At 45.5% G+C, this 18196-nt stretch overlaps 1 protein-coding gene across 1 annotated transcript in view; it reads right to left on the bottom strand.

Moving 5' to 3' along the window:
• btbd9 (BTB domain containing 9) overlaps positions 1 to 18196 on the bottom strand; it is a 94597-nt gene that overhangs the window by 63179 nt on the left and 13222 nt on the right. The window contains exons 3-5 of the mRNA XM_033020655.1: positions 14595 to 14958; positions 5442 to 5706; positions 3354 to 3573 (exon numbers count right to left, since the gene is read on the bottom strand). Coding sequence (XP_032876546.1) covers positions 3354 to 3573; positions 5442 to 5706; positions 14595 to 14958 — 849 coding nt within the window. The remainder of the gene's footprint in view (positions 1 to 3353; positions 3574 to 5441; positions 5707 to 14594; positions 14959 to 18196) is intronic.

Raw genomic sequence — 18196 nt, 5'->3', positions numbered from 1 at the left:
GTCTGAAGAAGGGTCTCGACCCCACACATCAACTATTCCTTTCCTCCAGAGATGCTGCTACTCCAGCATTTTGTGTCTAACTCGATATGTCAACAAGGTTGGCATGCACAAGGTGGGTTGAACTTTCTGTTTCCGTGCTGGACAGCTCTGTGACTACATTTAGAAGATACTTGGACAGCTAATAAAAAAATAAAGGTTCGTAGGGATATGGCCCTGGCAAATGGGACGTGCTTGGTTAAGCAACTTGATCGGCAGGGCCAAGTTGGGGCGAAGGGCTTGTTTCCGAGCTGTATAGTTCTATGAATTTATGTACCTGTCTAAATGTCTTTTAAAAGATTGCTATCATATCCGCCCCTCACATGTAAGTGGATGTTTTGGAATTCAGCAAAAATCAAGAGATTGCTGAAGAACGGGAAAGCAGAATATAAGATGAAAACAATGAGCAAAATAAAAACTGTGATAACATCCACTGGAATGCATGAAAGGAAATACTGGTGGGGGCAAATAACCCCTTGCAGACCGACTGTGGTGAAAGTGTAGGAATGGTAGAGGAATTAAACAAATACTTGGTGCTTGGCATCAGGGAGACAAATAACCTGCCAGAAATACAAAGGGCCAGTGTAAATTATGAAGTGAAATAAATCGCTATTAGTAAAGAAACGCTCGGCTAGTTAATGAGCCTGAGAGCTAGAATTCCCAGGTACCTGATGATCTACGTCAGAGTTTGGTAAGAGTGCTTCTCTTATTCAAGGAGGGACAAGCCAGGCTTCTGAATCTAACAGCGGCGGTAGGGAAATTATTGGGGGGAAAAAACTGAGGGACTGGCTTCAACACTTGGAAAGGCAGGGATAGTCAGAGTGATGTTGTTGGCAGATCCTGCCTGACTAACTTGAACTTTTTTTAAATACCAAAATATATTGATGGATGCAGAGCAGTTGGTGCAGTCGACATTCAGTCAGGTCTCTGACAGGATCCCATATGGGTGGCCCAGAGGTACAGCCAGAGCCACTGCCTCACAGTTCCAGTGACCCGCAATCAATCCTGACTTTGGGTGCTGTCTGTGTGGAGTCTGCACTCTGTGTTTCCTCCTCTATCTCAAGAGTGTACAGGTTGATAGTTAATGGGCTGCTGCATTGGTTGAATCTGGGAGAAGGGGGAGGAGAATGGTGGGAAATGAGGGGTTTGGTGGGGAAAAAAATGAGTCAGCGTAGGATTCGTATAAAAAAATGAATGGTTGATTGTTGGCACAGATTCAGTGGGCCAAGGGCATATTTCTGTGCATATCTCTCCATCAAGGCCCTGTCCCACTGTACGAGGTAATTCAAGAGCTCTCCCGAGTTAAAAAAAAAAGAAAACTCGTGGTAAGTACGTGGAATGTACGTAGCGGGTACGTCGGAGCTCAGGACGTCTCTTAGCGGCTCATAACGCTAATGGCAGGTACTCGGGAAACGCGGTAAGCTCGTGAAGATTTTTCAACGTTGAAAAATGTCCACGAGACCCCCAAATACCTACGAGCGGCTATTACCGTAATTCTCAGAGTTCGGATCAGGGGAAACTCGGGAGAACTCTGGAATTACCTCGTACAATGGGACAGGCCCATCACTCTGTACGTCTAAGTCGCATCGGCTCCAAACGATTTGAGCTTATGGGATCCCATGCAAATGGGATCTAGAGTTGGCGGTGATGGGAGAGCTGCTTCTGTGATTGAATCCTGTGACCAGCACCATAGGAATTGGTGTTGGAACCAAACTGTTTGCCACATGGGCTAACGATTTGAATGGAGGCAGTATGATCGTTAAATATCCAAATGACGAGAACATTGGTGGTGGTGCTAGGATTGGTGGTGGTGCTAGGTTACAGAACGATATTGATCGTGATAAATTTGGCAAAGCAATGGCAGGTGGAACTTGATCCTAATATGTGAGCGGCTGCTGTCTGGGAAGTCCAATAAAAGCTGTGCAGATACCGTGAGTGGCAAGGCCCAGAGAAAATCGACAAAGGGATCCATACAAGTTTAAGAATCCCATGGGTGGCAGCATAAAGAAAAAGTGGTGAAGAAGGGCTTACGTGATTCCTGCTTTCATTTGTCGAAGCACAAAATATTAGAGAGTTTGGAGGTTTTTCTCCAACTCTGGGAAGGTGATTCTATCCACCCTATCTGTGTCTATTATTGCCTTCTAGCAGAATGTTGTCTAGTGTCACGAGTGTTTAATTGGGAACAAAACAATACAATTCTTAGCGTAGAACTAGAGTGGAACTAGAAAGTAAAACTCGAGTATTTAAGGTGACAGAAGAAAAATTTCAAGGAGGTCTGAGGGTTTTGTTTTCCTTGCAGAGGGTGGTGGTTATCTGGAACGAGATGCCAAAGGAGATGGTGCAGATCCAATAACAACATTGCAAAGGGATTTGGACAGGAACGTAGATAGGAAAGCAGCAGAGAGATGTACAGGCAAATGAGATTAGCATAGAAAGGCATGGATGTGAAGCGATGCAATTCTGATTCCTCTCTGCAGGTGATCTTTGACCAGACTATGTGTGAATGATAGGCAATTTCATGAGCTGATGTATTTTAGGGCATGGGCAGAAGGATTTTTACTAAATTTTCTGAACATATTTTATGTACATTCGTCCTGAATAGTATTTAGAGTTATCAAGTTATCCAGCACATAAACAGCAGCTTCGGTCCACCATTAACCATCATAGAATAGAATAGAATAGAATAGAATGCCTTTTATTGTCATTCAACCAGACAAGGTTTGAACAAAATTTCATTCCTGCAGTCATGACATTACAAACAAAAACCAAGACACTCCGCCATCTACTCATTTCAGCTCCTCCCATTTCCCAATACTTGGTCCAGAGCCTTCTCTACTTAGTTTTAGTTTAGTTTAGAGATGCAGCACGGAAACAGGCCCTTCTGCCCACCGTGTCCAGGCCGATCAGTGATCCCCGCACACTTGCACAATTCTACACACACTAGGGGCAATTTACAATGATACCAAGTGAATTAACCTACCAGCCTGTATGTTTTTTGGAATATGGGAGGAAACCGGAGATCCCGGAGAAAACCCACGCAGGTCGCAGGGAGAACGTACAAACTCTGTACAGACATGTACCCGTGGTCATGATCGAACCCAGGTCTCTGGCGCTGAAAGACAGCACTGCGCCACCGTGCCACCCTCTGCCTTGGCAATGCCTTTTCAAATTGCAGTTACATTTGTAGACTACCGGGGAGGAAGTTAAAGTACTATTCTATGGTTTGTTTTTAATACACATTGATTAGATTTGCGATAATGGTTTGCCATTAATACACATTGATTAGATTATCAAGAGCAAACTAGAGCAAGGCCCACCTGCTATCCCTGTCCCAGAGCAGCATACGAATGTGGCTGAGGATTGTGGCCTGGCCCAGTTTCACCTCGATGCCCGACCGGCAGTCCTCATCGATAGGATGCCGAGAGAAGCCGTGGTCCAAATCGTAATTCTGAGTGTCGCCGTCCAGCAGAGCAGCCTTCAGTTCTCCCCCAATCACCTGCGCCCCGTGCTTCATCGAGGCAATGTTCTCGTCTGGGACTGGGGAACACAATAGTGACTCACGTTAGCAGCAGCTTCACATCCTGCACACTTACCAAAGGCTCAAACAGAGGCCAGAAGATCGCTGGCCAACAGAAAGCACATGGTGCTCCAGCCCAGCAAACCTGGGGTCAGCTGGTGCTCACCCAGAATACAGGCATTTCAATATTCCCAACCAAGACCCAGGGGACTCTCTCACTCAATGTAAGCCCGGCCTCGCGACAGGCGGGAGAGTGCACTCTGCAGTCACAGTGATGGTGACCCATGGGTGTTAAAACAGTGTCCCCCCCATAGTGTTACTCTGTGAGTGTGACCTGCAGTGTTCTGATACTCTGTGAGTGTGACATGAATGCTGGTACTCATAAGAGTGGTGGTACTCACTAGAGTGGTGGTACTCACTAGAGTGGTGGTACTCTCACTAGAGTGCTGGTACTCACTAGAGTGGTGGTACTCACTAGAGTGGTGGTACTCTCACTAGAGTGCTGGTACTCACTAGAGTGGTGGTACTCACTAGAGTGGTGGTACTCACTAGAGTGGTGGTACTCACTAGAGTGGTGGTACTCACTAGAGTGCTGGTACTCACTAGAGTGCTGGTACTCACTAGAGTGGTGGTACTCACTAGAGTGGTGGTACTCACTAGAGTGGTGGTACTCACTAGAGTGGTGGTACTCACTAGAGTGGTGGTACTCACTAGAGTGCTGGTACTCACTAGAGTGCTGGTACTCACTAGAGTGGTGGTGCTCACTAGAGTGCTGGTACTCACTAGAGTGCTGGTGCTCACTAGAGTGCTGGTACTCACTAGAGTGCTGGTACTCACTAGAGTGCTGGTACTCACTAGAGTGCTGGTGCTCACTAGAGTGCTGGTACTCACTAGAGTGCTGGTACTCACTAGAGTGGTGGTACTCACTAGAGTGGTGGTACTCACTAGAGTGGTGGTACTCACTAGAGTGGTGGTACTCACTAGAGTGGTGGTACTCACTAGAGTGCTGGTACTCACTAGAGTGGTGGTACTCACTAGAGTGGTGGTACTCACTAGAGTGGTGGTACTCACTAGAGTGGTGGTACTCACTAGAGTGCTGGTACTCACTAGAGTGGTGGTACTCACTAGAGTGCTGGTACTCACTAGAGTGCTGGTACTCACTAGAGTGCTGGTACTCACAGAGTGCTGGTACTCACCAAGTGTAGGGACTCCCAGTGCTGGTACTCACTAGAGTGCTGGTACTCACTAGAGTGCTGGTACTCACAGAGTGCTGGTACTCACCAAGTGTAGGGACTCCCAGTGCTGGTACTCACTAGAGTGCTGGTACTCACTAGAGTGGTGGTACTCACTAGAGTGCTGGTACTCATTAGAGTACAGGTACTCACTAAAGTGCTGGAACTCATTGGGTGCTGTGCCTAGTGGCACAGTGAGTACTATGCCTGGTCTCACAGTGAGTACTATGCCTGGTGGCACAGTGAGTACTATGTCTGGTCTCACAGTGAGTACTATGCCTGGTCTCACAGTGAGTACTATGCCTGGTGGCACAGTGAGTACTATGCCTGGTGGCACAGTGAGTACTATGCCTGGTGGCACAGTGAGTACTATGCCTGGTGGCACAGTGAGTACTATGCCTGGTGGCACAGTGAGTACTATGCCTGGTGGCACAGTGAGTACTATGTCTGGTCTCACAGTGAGTACTATGCCTGGTCTCACAGTGAGTACTATGCCTGGTCTCACAGTGAGTACTATGCCTGGTCTCACAGTGAGTACTATGCCTGGTGGCACAGTGAGTACTATGCCTGGTGGCACAGTGAGTACTATGCCTGGTCTCACAGTGAGTACTATGCCAGGTGGCACAGTGAGTACTATGCCGGACGCTAATACTCACTGAGGATGCCCCGGTAGTTCAGCTCCATATCGCGACTCTCCGATCGGATTTTGATAGCGTCTAGGATGGTGTCGGCGGAGAGGAGTGCTGAGGGCCGCACAACGTTGAGCAACTCTGTCAAACTCATCAGCGGGAGTCGCACCACCTTCATGATCTCTGCATGCATCTCCTCTGGATTCTGTTTACACCAGTTCATTAGAGCCAGGAAAATATCCTTCTCCGGAGCAGCGAAGGAATCTCGGGCCACGACTTTGAGCAGAGCCGTCTGTGGGCACAATGGAGAGAGTCAGTGCTGGACACCAACGAATGAACTATATGTAACATCTAACCCTTACATCTACTCAGAAAGGCCCCAGAGTCACTACACTCATCTCGCCCTGTAAGCTCAATTAACATGTTACTCTTGATGCCAACACTCAAACCTCTCAGCTGAAGAACAGCCAGGACCGGCAACTCAATATCCAGGGTGAAGAGTTTTCAGGTGAGATAGAGGGGAGAATAAAAGAGAAGTATTGCAATGATAGTGAATTATTGCAATATTTCAGTAATGGGGGAAGATATATGTTTATGAGTTCATAAGTGAGGAGCAGAATTAGGCCATTCGGCCCATCAAGTATACTCCGCTACTCAATCATGGCTGATCTATCTTTCCCTCTTAACCCCTTTCTTCCCATAACCTCTGATCCATAACCCCATATTCTTGAAGACTCGTCAAACAAAGCCATATGGGTAGAGATTTGTAACAAAATGGTGTTGTCTCTGTGCAGGTGGTGCATTACTAACTTCACTCTCGGCACTCAACAGGAGATAAAGATTCAGATTTGTAAACAGATATCAGAGAGATATAGCAGGAATAGTGTTATTGTACTGAGAAATTTCTCTTTCCCAACCAGTAACTGGGATCGCCTGAGAGTTGAAGGCAGAGAAGGGGCGGAACTTTTGAAGTGAGTCCAGGAGAGCTTTTTGACTAGAACACACTTCATCGTGTCTTGCGGCACACTACTCTCTTGCTAAATGGGGCAGATTGCGGACAGATGTGACAGCCCAGGGCTCGGCATCCATTAGCAGCAGAAGCTGCAACCTGGCATCACCTGGTTCAATGAAGAGTGCAGGAGGACCTCTCCCAGAGCAGCACCGGGCATACCTTGGCTTGAGGGATCACCTGGGGGAACGACAGAGGACTACTACTTGCATGTCAAACAACATCAACAGCGAGCAACGGAGGCAGCTAGGCGATCCCACAACCAATCGGTCCGATCTGAGCTCTGTAGTCCTGCCACATCCAGTTGTGAACAGTGGTGGACCATCAAACGATGGGCAGAGCGAGGGACTGAAGAGGGCGAGTTTTTGGGACCAGCGAGCACAGTTCTATTAGTTTTAGAGCAGTAATAGATAATGATAGGGTTGATCCACGAGTTAAAGTGTTGAATTGGGGCAAGGGCAACCTTACTGGTATTAGACTGGGACTTGCCAAAGTTGTTGGAGTAGGTTGTTTGCGGGAACAGAGGCGTGAAGGCGAAGGCAGATAAGAGTACGGAACCTTGGATGATGAGAGAACGCAGTGGAGGCCAAGTCAATGGATATTTTTAAAGCAGTAATAGATAGATTCTTGATTAGTGCGGGTGTCAGGGGTTATGGGGAGAAGGCAAGAGAATGAGGTTAAGAGGGGAAGGTAGATCAGCCATGATTGAATGGCAGAGTAGACAATGGACCGAATAGCCTAATTCTGCTCCTATCACTTATGAATTTTGGACATGAAATTGAGAGTCTGGTCAGGAGGCATGTCAGGTAAATGCAGCTGGGATCAAAACATTCCTGGGGGGGAGGGGAATGTTGGGAATTGATGTGCATACTAAATAAGGAAACAAGGAGGACAAAAACAGAGCTCTGGCTGATGATTTAAGAAAATTCCAAGGAGATTTCGAAGTATATTATGGAGAAAAGGGAGCGAATAGGGCCCCATCAGAGACCAACTGGTCATCTAGGTGTGGAACCGCAGAAGATGGGCAAGATCCTAAATGAACATTTCTTTAACGTGGAGAAAGATATGAAGATGCGGGAACTTGGGAGGGTTAATGGTGATATCTTGAGGACAGTCCATATTACAGTCGAGGAGGTGCTGAATGTCCAAAGACATATGAAAATCTCCTGGCCCTGATCAGATATATCCAAGGACACTGTGGGAAGCTGGAGAAGACATTGTAGGAGGCTTGGCTGAGATATAGGAATCATTGTTAGATATGGGTGTGGTGCCAGAAGACTGGAGGGTTGCTATTATTGCGCCTCTATTTAAGAAGCGATGAAACAAAAAATATAGGGTCTATAGACCAGTGATCCCAACATCTGTGGTAGAAAAGTTATCGGACAGGATTCTGTGGGATAGCTATACGTGCATTTTGAAAAAACAGGGGCTGATTAGGGATAGTCAGTTAGGTTTTGTGCGTGGGAGGAAGGCCGTAGATGTAGTCAATATGGATGTCAGAAAGGCCTTTGATGAGTTTTCATACACGTTACAATAATAACCTGAACTAAAAGATGCTCCCTTGCGCTACACTAGGCTGCTTTTGCTGAATAGCAACAAAATGTTTTTAAATGCCTTGTTAGCACACCGTGAGTTCCAGCATTTCACTGACAAGTGACAACCGATGAAATGGCATCTATCGTCTGTTTTCCCATACAGCAGTTTGTTAGCTAGTAGCTTCCTGTGACTATAAATTCAGCTGCCAGTCACCTGCTTGTCACCCATCGCCACTGGGAACTCTTGTTCCCTATCTGTTCCACCTGTTCCTTTAATGAATTTGAACACTTGCATTGATTTAAACCTCAATGGGCTTGCCCCCTCCTACATTAAAAGTCTTCTCACCCACCACTCCACCTCCAGGTCCCTCAGATCGGCCGACTTGGGGTTGCTGAATATCCTGCGGTCTAGGCATAAGCTTAGGGGCGACCGCGCCTTTGCAGTTGCAGCTCCTAGACTGTGGAACAGCATCCCCCTTCCCATCAGAACTGCCCCCTCCATCGACTCCTTTAAGTCAAGACTAAAATCTTATCTATACTCCCAAGCCTTTCCTGACGTCCACTGAGCGAGGGCTATATGTATATATGTGTGTAGTTTGTTTGTTTATACTATTCTTATAACATATGTAAAGCACTTTGGCCAACGAGAGTTGTTTTTGAAATGTGCTATATAAATAAATGTGACTTGACTTGACTCTCTGCCACGTGCTGAACTAACCAGGATTCTCCAATATTTGATGCCCTCATCCCCAGCACCAGATTGATAAATGCAGAGACCCAGGTTCGATCCCGACTGCGGGTGCTGCCTGTGTGGAGTTTGTACATTTTCCCCCGTGACCTGCGTAGGTTTCTCCGGGAAGCTTCGGTATCCTCACACATTCCAAAGACGTTCAGGTTGGTAGGCTAGTTGGCTTGGTATAAATGTGAAGTTGTCCTTGGTGTTAGTGTTAGGATAGTATTAGTGTACGGAGATCGCTGGTCGGCGCAGACTCGGTGGGCTGATGGGCCTGTTTCCGCGCTGTATCTCTAAACTAAACTAAGTATCATCTAAACCCAGCATGGCAACCATCGATATCATGGCAATGGGAAGCACTTAAGGAAGCTTTCCCACCTCCACGTCAATCAGCACTCACGCAAAGAAACTGAACACTGGACAATCACATCAACATCCCCCAGTTGAGAAAACAATGAAGAAATAAAACAAGATCAAGGTTTGGTGCCGAGAGCTTAATACTGCAGAAAACATGGAGGAGTCTAGAAAGCAAAAAAAGTAATTACGCAAGCAAAAAGAGAGTAGGAAGAAAATACTGGCAAGTAAAACCAAAAATAGTTCAATTAATTCTATACATGTATAAATTCATTTGCAGGATAAATGGCTCTAAAAATGGAATTATTGTGGCCTTGTCAAACATAAGGGTTAGCACTACACGCTACGAATCCCAGCTGTGGAGACACTGGTATCGTTGTCTCGTTGTAGGACATTGATCATTCTTTTAATCTGGATTTTTAACTCGTGTATTGTGTTTAAAAAATATATATAATTTTATGATGCTTTTATAAGTGATATACTAAGATTTTATATGTACTTTATGATATTTTTTTAATATGCAATGCACTTTTATGTAATGTTTCCCCTTGTCTGGACCTCGAGTCCGAAATAAGGTTATTATTATTTATTATTATTATTATACACATGTGAAGACCAGTAGATGAATATGGAACGAGGAAAGTGTGGAGACAAGGCTTTGAGTAAGGTTCTGAATCAAAACAGATGCTTTGCCCCAATGCTCTGTGTAGTAGGATATGTGAAATATTGGATGCGATATACACAGAAGGTGAAATATTCCAACCACCATCTGAGTGAAAAATTATTCCTCAGATCCTCTCCTGTGGACAGACACTCATGACCTCCCCCCCCCCCCCCCCCTCCCCCCAAGGTGGGGGAGCTGTGATCTAAAGAACAAAGGTTTATGGTGAAAAAGAGAAATGTAAAGAGGATCTAAGGGGCATTTTGTTTTCTCACACAGGAAGTGGTGGGTGTGTGGAACAAGCTGCCAGCGGAAGCGGTAGAAGCAGAAACGATTACAATGTTTAAAAGCCGTTTGGACAGGTACATGGACAGGAAAAGTGTAGAGGGGAAATATGCCTAATGCAGGTAAATGGGAGTTGCGTAGATAGGAACAGGGTCGATAGGAACTGTATCGTGTAGCTCGATTGCTCTTCTTAGTCTTCACTTTAAACCTATGCTCTCTGAGTTTAGACATTACTGCAGTGGGGAAAAGTGTCTCTCTTTAAAATACCTTTTAAATGTTGTAGCTATATCTGTCTCAACCATTTCCTCTGGCATCATGTTCCATATAGCCACCATCCTCTATGTGAAGAACATACCCCTCAGATTCTCTCAATTTCTCTTTTACCTTAAACCTTACCTTCTAGTTCTCCCCTGTCCTGGGAAAAATACCCTGACAATGCACCTCGTCATTTTCTAAATATCTATAAGATCACATGCAATCACTCCTTTTAACTACAGCACCCTTCATTCCAGGCAGACTAAGTGCATGCGAACCAATATTTTGTACAGCTGCGACATGACATCCAAAGTGAAAGCCTTGGCCTGAGAAGGCAAGGATAGCAAATGCCTTCTCATTACAAAATGTACCTGTGTCACCATTAAAAAGGTCCCATCATGCAGGAAGATTGTTCCCGATGTTGGGGAAGTCCAGAACAGTTTAAGGATAAAGGGGAAATCTTTTAGGACTGAGATGAGAAAAACATTTTTTACACAGAGAGTGGTGAATCTCTGGAATTCTCTGCCACAGAATGTAGTTGAGGCCAGTTCATTGGCTATATTTAAGAGGGAGTTAGATGTGGCCCTTGTGGCTAAAGGGATCAGGGGGTATGGAGAGAAAGCAGGTACAGGATACTGAGTTGGATGATCAGTCATGATCATATTGAATGGCGGTGCAGGCTCGAAGGGCCGAATGGCCTACTCCTGCACCTATTTTCTATGTTTCTATGTTTCTATTAAGGGCATAAGAGTAACTCAGGAGAGAATAGGCCACCATAAAGATTGACAACGTTGTCTATTTGTGATGCCACTGGAGATGGGCGAGGACTTAAATATTTACCGTGGAGTAAATCCTAGATGATAGGGGGGTGGAGAAGGCTTTTGGCATGCTGACTTTCAATGGTTAGGGCGTTAAATAAAGGAGTTGGGACCTTATGTTGCAGCTGTTGGTGAGGTTTAAATTGGAGTATTGTGTTCAGTTTTGGTCGCCCTGCTATAAGAGTGACGCTAAACAAAGACACAAAGTGCTGGAGTAACTCAGCGGGTCAGTCGGAGGACGGTTCCCAACCTGAAACGTCACCCATACTTTTTCTCCAGAGATGCTGCCTGACCCGCTGAGTTACTCTGGTATTTTGTGTCTTTCTTTGGTATAAGCCAGCACCTGCAGTTCCTTGTTTCTACATAAGAGTGATGCATTTGATCTTGAAAGAGTGCAGAGAAGATTTATGAGAATGCTCCCAGATCTCGATGGCCTGAGCTGTCGGGGAAGGTTGGGCAGGCTAGTACTTTATTCCTTGGAACCCAGGAGGCTGTGACGTGGTCTTATAGATGTGTATTAAATCATGAGGGGAATCGATTGGGTGAATGCATGGAATCGTTTACCCAGTGTAGGTGAATAAAGAACCAGAGGACGTTGGTTTAAGGTGAGAAGATTTAAAAGGGACCTGAAGGGCAACTTCTTCACCCAGAGGGTGGTGGGTATGTGGAACGATCTGCCAAAGTAGTTGAGGTAGGTACAATAACAACATTTAAAAGACATTTGTACAAAATGGATAAAAAAGGTTACGAAGGATTTGTGCAAATAGGACATAGGACTACCTTAGATTGGCATCTTGGTTGATGTGGAGGAGGGTATATGTCCATGCTGTGTTATTTTATCTATACCGCAACCATAGAATCATAGAATCATAGAAAGTAGGTGCGAGAGTAGACCACCAGGTCCGTCGAGCCCGCACCGCCATTCACTCATGGCTGAACACTAAACAGACACACTTACCCACAAACAGTAGACACAAGACACAGAACACAAGACACTACCCTCCCCTTTATACCGCTATCACCCCTCTCCACCCAAGAACCGCGTGATCTCCTGGGGGAGGCAAAAAACCGGATAAAAACCCAGGTCCAATTCGGGAAAAAAATCCGGGAAATTCCTCTCCGACCCCAATCCAGGCGATCAACCATGAGGTTGCGGTATAGATAACCTCCAATTAAACCATAACAACTGTGTTGTTAGGAGTGGTCTTGTGTTCAATGTAAAGTTGTTTTGATGCAACTGTGTAGGATCTTGGTGGGACCACACCTGGAATACAGATCTAGTCTCGCCTATTGATGAGCCTGCCAAAGAGGGAGTGAGATGAAGATTCACCGCACTGCTTCTTGGGCTAGTGGGTTTCCATCTAGGAGAGATGGAGTCGGCTGAGATTATATTCTATAGATTTTAGTGCAGGTTTCGACTACAAACTTGACAGGTGGAATGAGAGGATGACGTTTTTCACTGGCTGAGGAGCCTAGAACTGGGGTTACCATCAGAGAATAAGGGATCGGTCAGCCAGAATTTTCCTGTGGCCTGAACGGTGAATGATCCCAAGTCCTCACCCAATAGGTTGTGCATCCTTACCAACTGTATCACAGTATGGTATGGCGACTGCTCTGTCTCCGACCGGAAAGCACTGCAGAGGGTGGTGAAAACTGCCCAACGCATCACCGGTTCCTCACTCCCCTCCATTGAGTCTGTCCAAAGCAAGCGATGTCTGCGTAGGGCGCTCAGCATCGCCAAGGACTGCTCTCACCCCAGCCACAGTCTGTTTACCCTCCTCCCATCCGGGAGGCGCTACAGGTCTCTCCGTTGCCGGACCAGCAGGTTCAGGAACAGCTTCTTCCCTGCGGCTGTTACACTACTTAACTCTGCATCTTGGTGATTGCCAGTCACCCCCCCCCCCCCCCCTGGACACTCCTTCCCCCAGAAAAATTGCACTACTGCTACTGTATGTACATATATATATATATATATTGTTCCATTATTCTATGTTCGCTCTTCTGGGTGAGACGCTAACTGCATTTCGTTGTCTCTGTACTGTACACTGCACAATGACAATAAAGATTGAATCTGAATCTGAGGGTGAGATGCTGAAGGTATTGAAGGCAGGAGGCACAGTTTGGTGCTCCCTCTGCTAGAAGCTTGAAAACTCATACCACCAGTGTCAGGAACAGCTACATCCCCTCTGTTATCCGGCTTCTGAACAGTTCTTCCATCAGCTAGGGTACAGTCCGATTCACCTCTACCCCATTGCGGACATTGGACTTTGTCTGTGGAATTGGTGCGCTACAATGCTGAGAACTATATTCTGCACTCTGTTACTTCCCCTTTGCTCTATCTATTGTAGTTTAGTTTGATGTATCTGTTATCTGATTTGATTGGATAGCATGCAAAACAAAGCTTTTCACTGTACCTTGGTACACGTGACAATAATGAACCTAAACTTAATTAAGGCAATTAATGGATAGGAAGCTAGTACAGGAAAATGGGGCTGAGATCAATGATCAATCATGAATTTAATTAATTTTGCAGCAGGAACTATGGACTGAACAGTCTTTAACTGCTTCCATTATTATTGTAAATTATTTAATAGCGTTAAATCCTTAATCAGATCAGGCTTGATTTCTTATAATCAGCTTTGGCATCTTGCAGCAGTGTGACACAGCGCAGCCAACGTTGCTTTGTATGTGGCAATGGGATTTCTGCTTGGGAATGTTTCTCTGCATTTAATCTACCACATAAATGATTGCAGAACATTTCTGGAGCAGTTTTAAAGCCACTTTTAAAGCTTTTAATAGGAATTAGAATCAAAGGCCCACAAAATGTGACGATGGCATTTAGCCCAGGCTGGCAAAGCCTTCAGCGGACATTCCCAAGTTCCCACTCGTTCTCTGGCACGGGAGGCTCATGTTCAAAATAATTTAGGGTTGAATACTGAGTTAAACTACAAAGTGAAGGTAAACAAAAATGCTGGAGAAACTCAGCGAGTGAGGCAGCATGTATGGAGTGAAGGAATAGGTGACGTTTCGGGTCGAGACACTTCTTCAGATTGAAGAAGGATCTCGACCCGAAATGTCACCTATTCCTTCACTCCATACATGCTGCCTCACCCGCTGAGTTTCTCCAGCATTTTTGTCTACCTTCGATTTTTCCGGCATCTGCAAACTACAAAGTAATGTAACTTTGATGATTGGGCGGCATGGTGGCGCAGCGATAGTTACAGCCTTACAGCGCCAGAGACCCGGGTCCAATCCTGACTATGGGTGCTGATCTGTACGGGGTTTGTATGTTCTCGACGTGACCTGCGTGAGTTTCCTCCGAGATCTTCGCTTTCCTCCCACACTCCAAAGACGTACATGTTTGTAGGTTCATTGGCTTGGTATACATGAAAATTGTCTCAAGTGTGTGTGTAGAATAGTGTTAATGTGTGGGGATCGCTGGTGGGTGTGGACTCGGTGGGCTGAAGGGGCCTATTTCCGCGCTGTATCTCTAAACTGAACGAAAATAAACACAGTGCAGGCAAACTCACCTTTGAAAGGGACAGGAAGCCTTCACTGCAAAGAATGGCCTTTGCATTTCTGTCCATGTATAAGCAGCAAGTATTGGAAAGTTTGCTGAGTGAATAAAGATTAGCCACATCATAAACCATGCAAACATTATTGATGCTGAGAATGGTGCAGAGATACTCTGACGTCGCAGCCTCCAGCTCTGGGAATCCGTACTTGTGGGCCAGGCTGAGGAAGTCCAACAACACTTCCTCTTTCTCGTGACTCAATGTGACCTGGCCAGTGTAGATGTATTTCAAAAGCATTGTAAACGCCTCTGCCGGTGTATCCGGCAATGGGATTTCGGCTTGGGAATGTGCCTCCCGCATTCCACCATATAATAATGCCCTGGAAAGAGGCAGAGAGAAGATGCTTGGATGAATAAATAGCCTTTGAATCGTTAAAACAATTTTGCATTCATAGAAACATAGAAAATAGGTGCAGGAGTAGGAGTACCTTGCACTAAACGTTATTCCCTTTATCATGTATCTATACACTGTAAATGTCTGGGGATATGAAGCGAAGGCTGGAAAATGGGTTTAGGAGGGAGAGATAGATCAGCCATGATTGAATAGCGGAATAGCGGAGTAAGACTTGATGCGCCGAATTGCCTAATTCTTCTACTATTACTTATAGAAACATAGAAAATAGGTGCAGCAGTAGGCCATTCGGCCCTTCGAGCCTGCATCGCCATTCAATATGATCATGGCTGATCATCCAACTCAGTATCCCGAACCTGCCTTCTCTCCATATCCCCGATCCCTTTAGCCACAAGGGCCACATCTAACTCCCTCTTAAATATAGCCAATGAACTGGCCTCAACTACCTTCTGTGGCAGAGAATTCCAGAGATTCACCACTCTCTGTGTGAAAAATGTTTTCCTCATCTCGGTCCTAAAAGATTTCCCCCTTATCCTTAAACTGTGACCCCTTGTTCATGCAATATCCTTTAATCTAGTGAAACGTTCCAAGCAGGTTTACCCAAGTGTTAAGGGGCCTGTCCCACTGTACCAGGCAATTCAAGAGTTCTCCCGTGTTTCTCCTGATTCGAACTTGGAGAATTACGGTAATAGCCGCTCGTAGGTACCCGGGGCTCTCGTGGACATTTTTCAACATGTTGAAAAAACTTCACAAGTTTATCGCATTTCCCGAGTACCTGCCGTTAGCGTTACGAGCCACTAAGAGACGTCCCGAGCTCCGACGTACCCGCTACGTACTTACCACGAGTTTGATTGTTTTTAAAACTCGGGAGAGCTCTTGGGTAAACTCATATAATGGGACAGGCCCTTTACTGTGCAAAGACTGCCCCCAGGCTCTGAAGGAACTGGTGCAGGAGTTAGCCACTCGGCCCAAGTCCGCTCTGACCTTCCATCAGGCCCTGGCTGCTCCGGTCCCTCGCATCACCCACTCCAAAAGTCCAATGACTCTTGCCAATTTCAACAGATGGTTTGACAACAGCTCTTCCCAAGATGGCAAGATAGTTTTGGATGCAGCCTAGTCCATCGCAGAAACTCCCCCTCATCCACTCCATCCACACTTTATTCTGTCTCAGGAAAGCAGCCAACATAATCAAGGACCACACACCTCCGGTCATTCCCTCTTCACCCCTCTCCCGTCGGGCAGAAGATACAAATTCTGCTTGAAAGCACGTACCACCAGACTCAGGAACTGCTTCTTCCCCACTGTTATCAGACCACTGAATGGATCTCTCATAAACTAATGGTGTAATCCTGATCCTCAAATCTACCTCACTGCAGCCTTGCACTTTTTAAAATCCTCACTTTCTTAACTTCATTACTTGTAACACTATATTCTAGAAACATAGAAAATAGGTGCAGGAGTAGGCCATTTGGCCCTTCGAACCAGCACGGATATGCAATATGATCATGGCTGATCATCCAAAATCAGTACCCCGTTCCTGCTTTCTCCCCATATCCCCTGATACCTTTAGCCCTAAGAGCTAAATTTAACTCCCTCTTGAAAACATCCAGTGAACTGGCCTCCACCACCTTCTGTGGCAGAGAATATTCTGCACAATTATTATTTTTCTCTTATATTTAGCTTGATTGTACTCATGTATGATATGATTTATCTCGATAGCACGCAAAACACCGCTTTCTGCTCTGTCTGCTCCACTATCTCTCATTCCCTCAAAAATACTCAGCACCAGAAATCCACAACTCAGAGAAAATGTTCCAAACAATTACAATTAGGCATATAAGGAATTTCTCCCCTGCCCCTCTCCGAAATGGCTGATCCCGGTCCTCGGGACCAACCTGGTTCCAGACATCCCATCCTACATTAACAGCCTGCCCCGACCCCATCAATCTCGCTGCGAAACTTCTGGATTTCAATGCGAGCACACCTCATTCTTCGAAACCCTGAGAAGGTAGACTAACTTTACCCAACCAGTCTTTACAGTGCAAGCATGATTCCAGCAATAAATCCAGAGAGCCTGCACAGAGTTCAGGCTAAAGCTAGTACATACTCTACCACTTATAGAGGGCAAATGATGAGGGGGAGGGAGGGGAACGTTCGAAGAAAGCTTTGGGCAGGACAAAGTGTTATAGGTGAACATAGGCAATGGGGATTTTTGATTAGCGATAGACAAAGGCTTGAGATAATAAAACAGGTGTGAGGCAAAAGGCTTGAAGGGAAGCAAACTGTGAAGCCAGAGGAAGGAATGGAGTGGGAGAGGGAGAGAAGAGATACAGTGCCCTCCATAATGTTTGGGACAAAGACCTATCATTTATTTATTTGCCTCTGTACTCCACAATTTGAGATTTGTAATAGAAAAAAAATCACATGTGGTTAAAGTGCACATTGTCAGATTGTATTAAAGGGTATTTTTTATACATTTTGGTTTCATCATGTAGAAATTACAGCTGTGATTATACATAGTCCCCCCATTTCAGGGCACCTTAATGTTTGGGACACATGGCTTCACCGGTGTTTGTAATTGCTCAGGTGTGTTTCACTGCCTCCTTAATGTAGGGAAAAGAGAGCTCTCAGCACCTAGTCTTTCCTCCAGTCTTTCCATCACCTTTGGAAACTTTTATTGCTGTTTATCAACATGAGGACCAAAGTTGTGCCAATGAAAGTCAAAGAAGCCATTATGAGAGTGAGAAACAAGAATAAAACTGTTAGAGACATCAGTTAAACCTCAGGCTGACCAAAATCAACTGTTTGGAACATCATCAAGAAGAAAGAGAGCACTGGTGAGCTTGTTAATCACAAAGGGACTGGCAGGCCAAGGAAGACCTCCACAGCTGATGACAGAAGAATTCTCTCTATAATAAAGAAAAATCCCCAAATAACTGTCCGACAGATCAGAAACACTCTTCAGGAGTCAGGTGTGGATTTGTCAATGACCACTGTCCGCAGAAGACTTCATGAACAGAAATACAGAGGCTACACTGCAAGATGCAAACCACTGGTTAGCCGCAAAAATAGGATGGCCAGGTTGCAGTTTGCCAAGAATTACTTAAAAGAGCAACCACAGTTCTGGAAAACGGTTGTGTGGACAGATGAGACGAAGATTAACTTATATCAGAGTGATGGCAAGAGCAAAGTATGGAGGAGAGAAG

This window comes from Amblyraja radiata, chromosome 5 (assembly GCF_010909765.2).
Source record: "Amblyraja radiata isolate CabotCenter1 chromosome 5, sAmbRad1.1.pri, whole genome shotgun sequence".
Classification (NCBI taxonomy): Eukaryota; Metazoa; Chordata; class Chondrichthyes; order Rajiformes; family Rajidae; genus Amblyraja; species Amblyraja radiata.
This window is presented reverse-complemented; position numbering and strand designations above follow the sequence as displayed.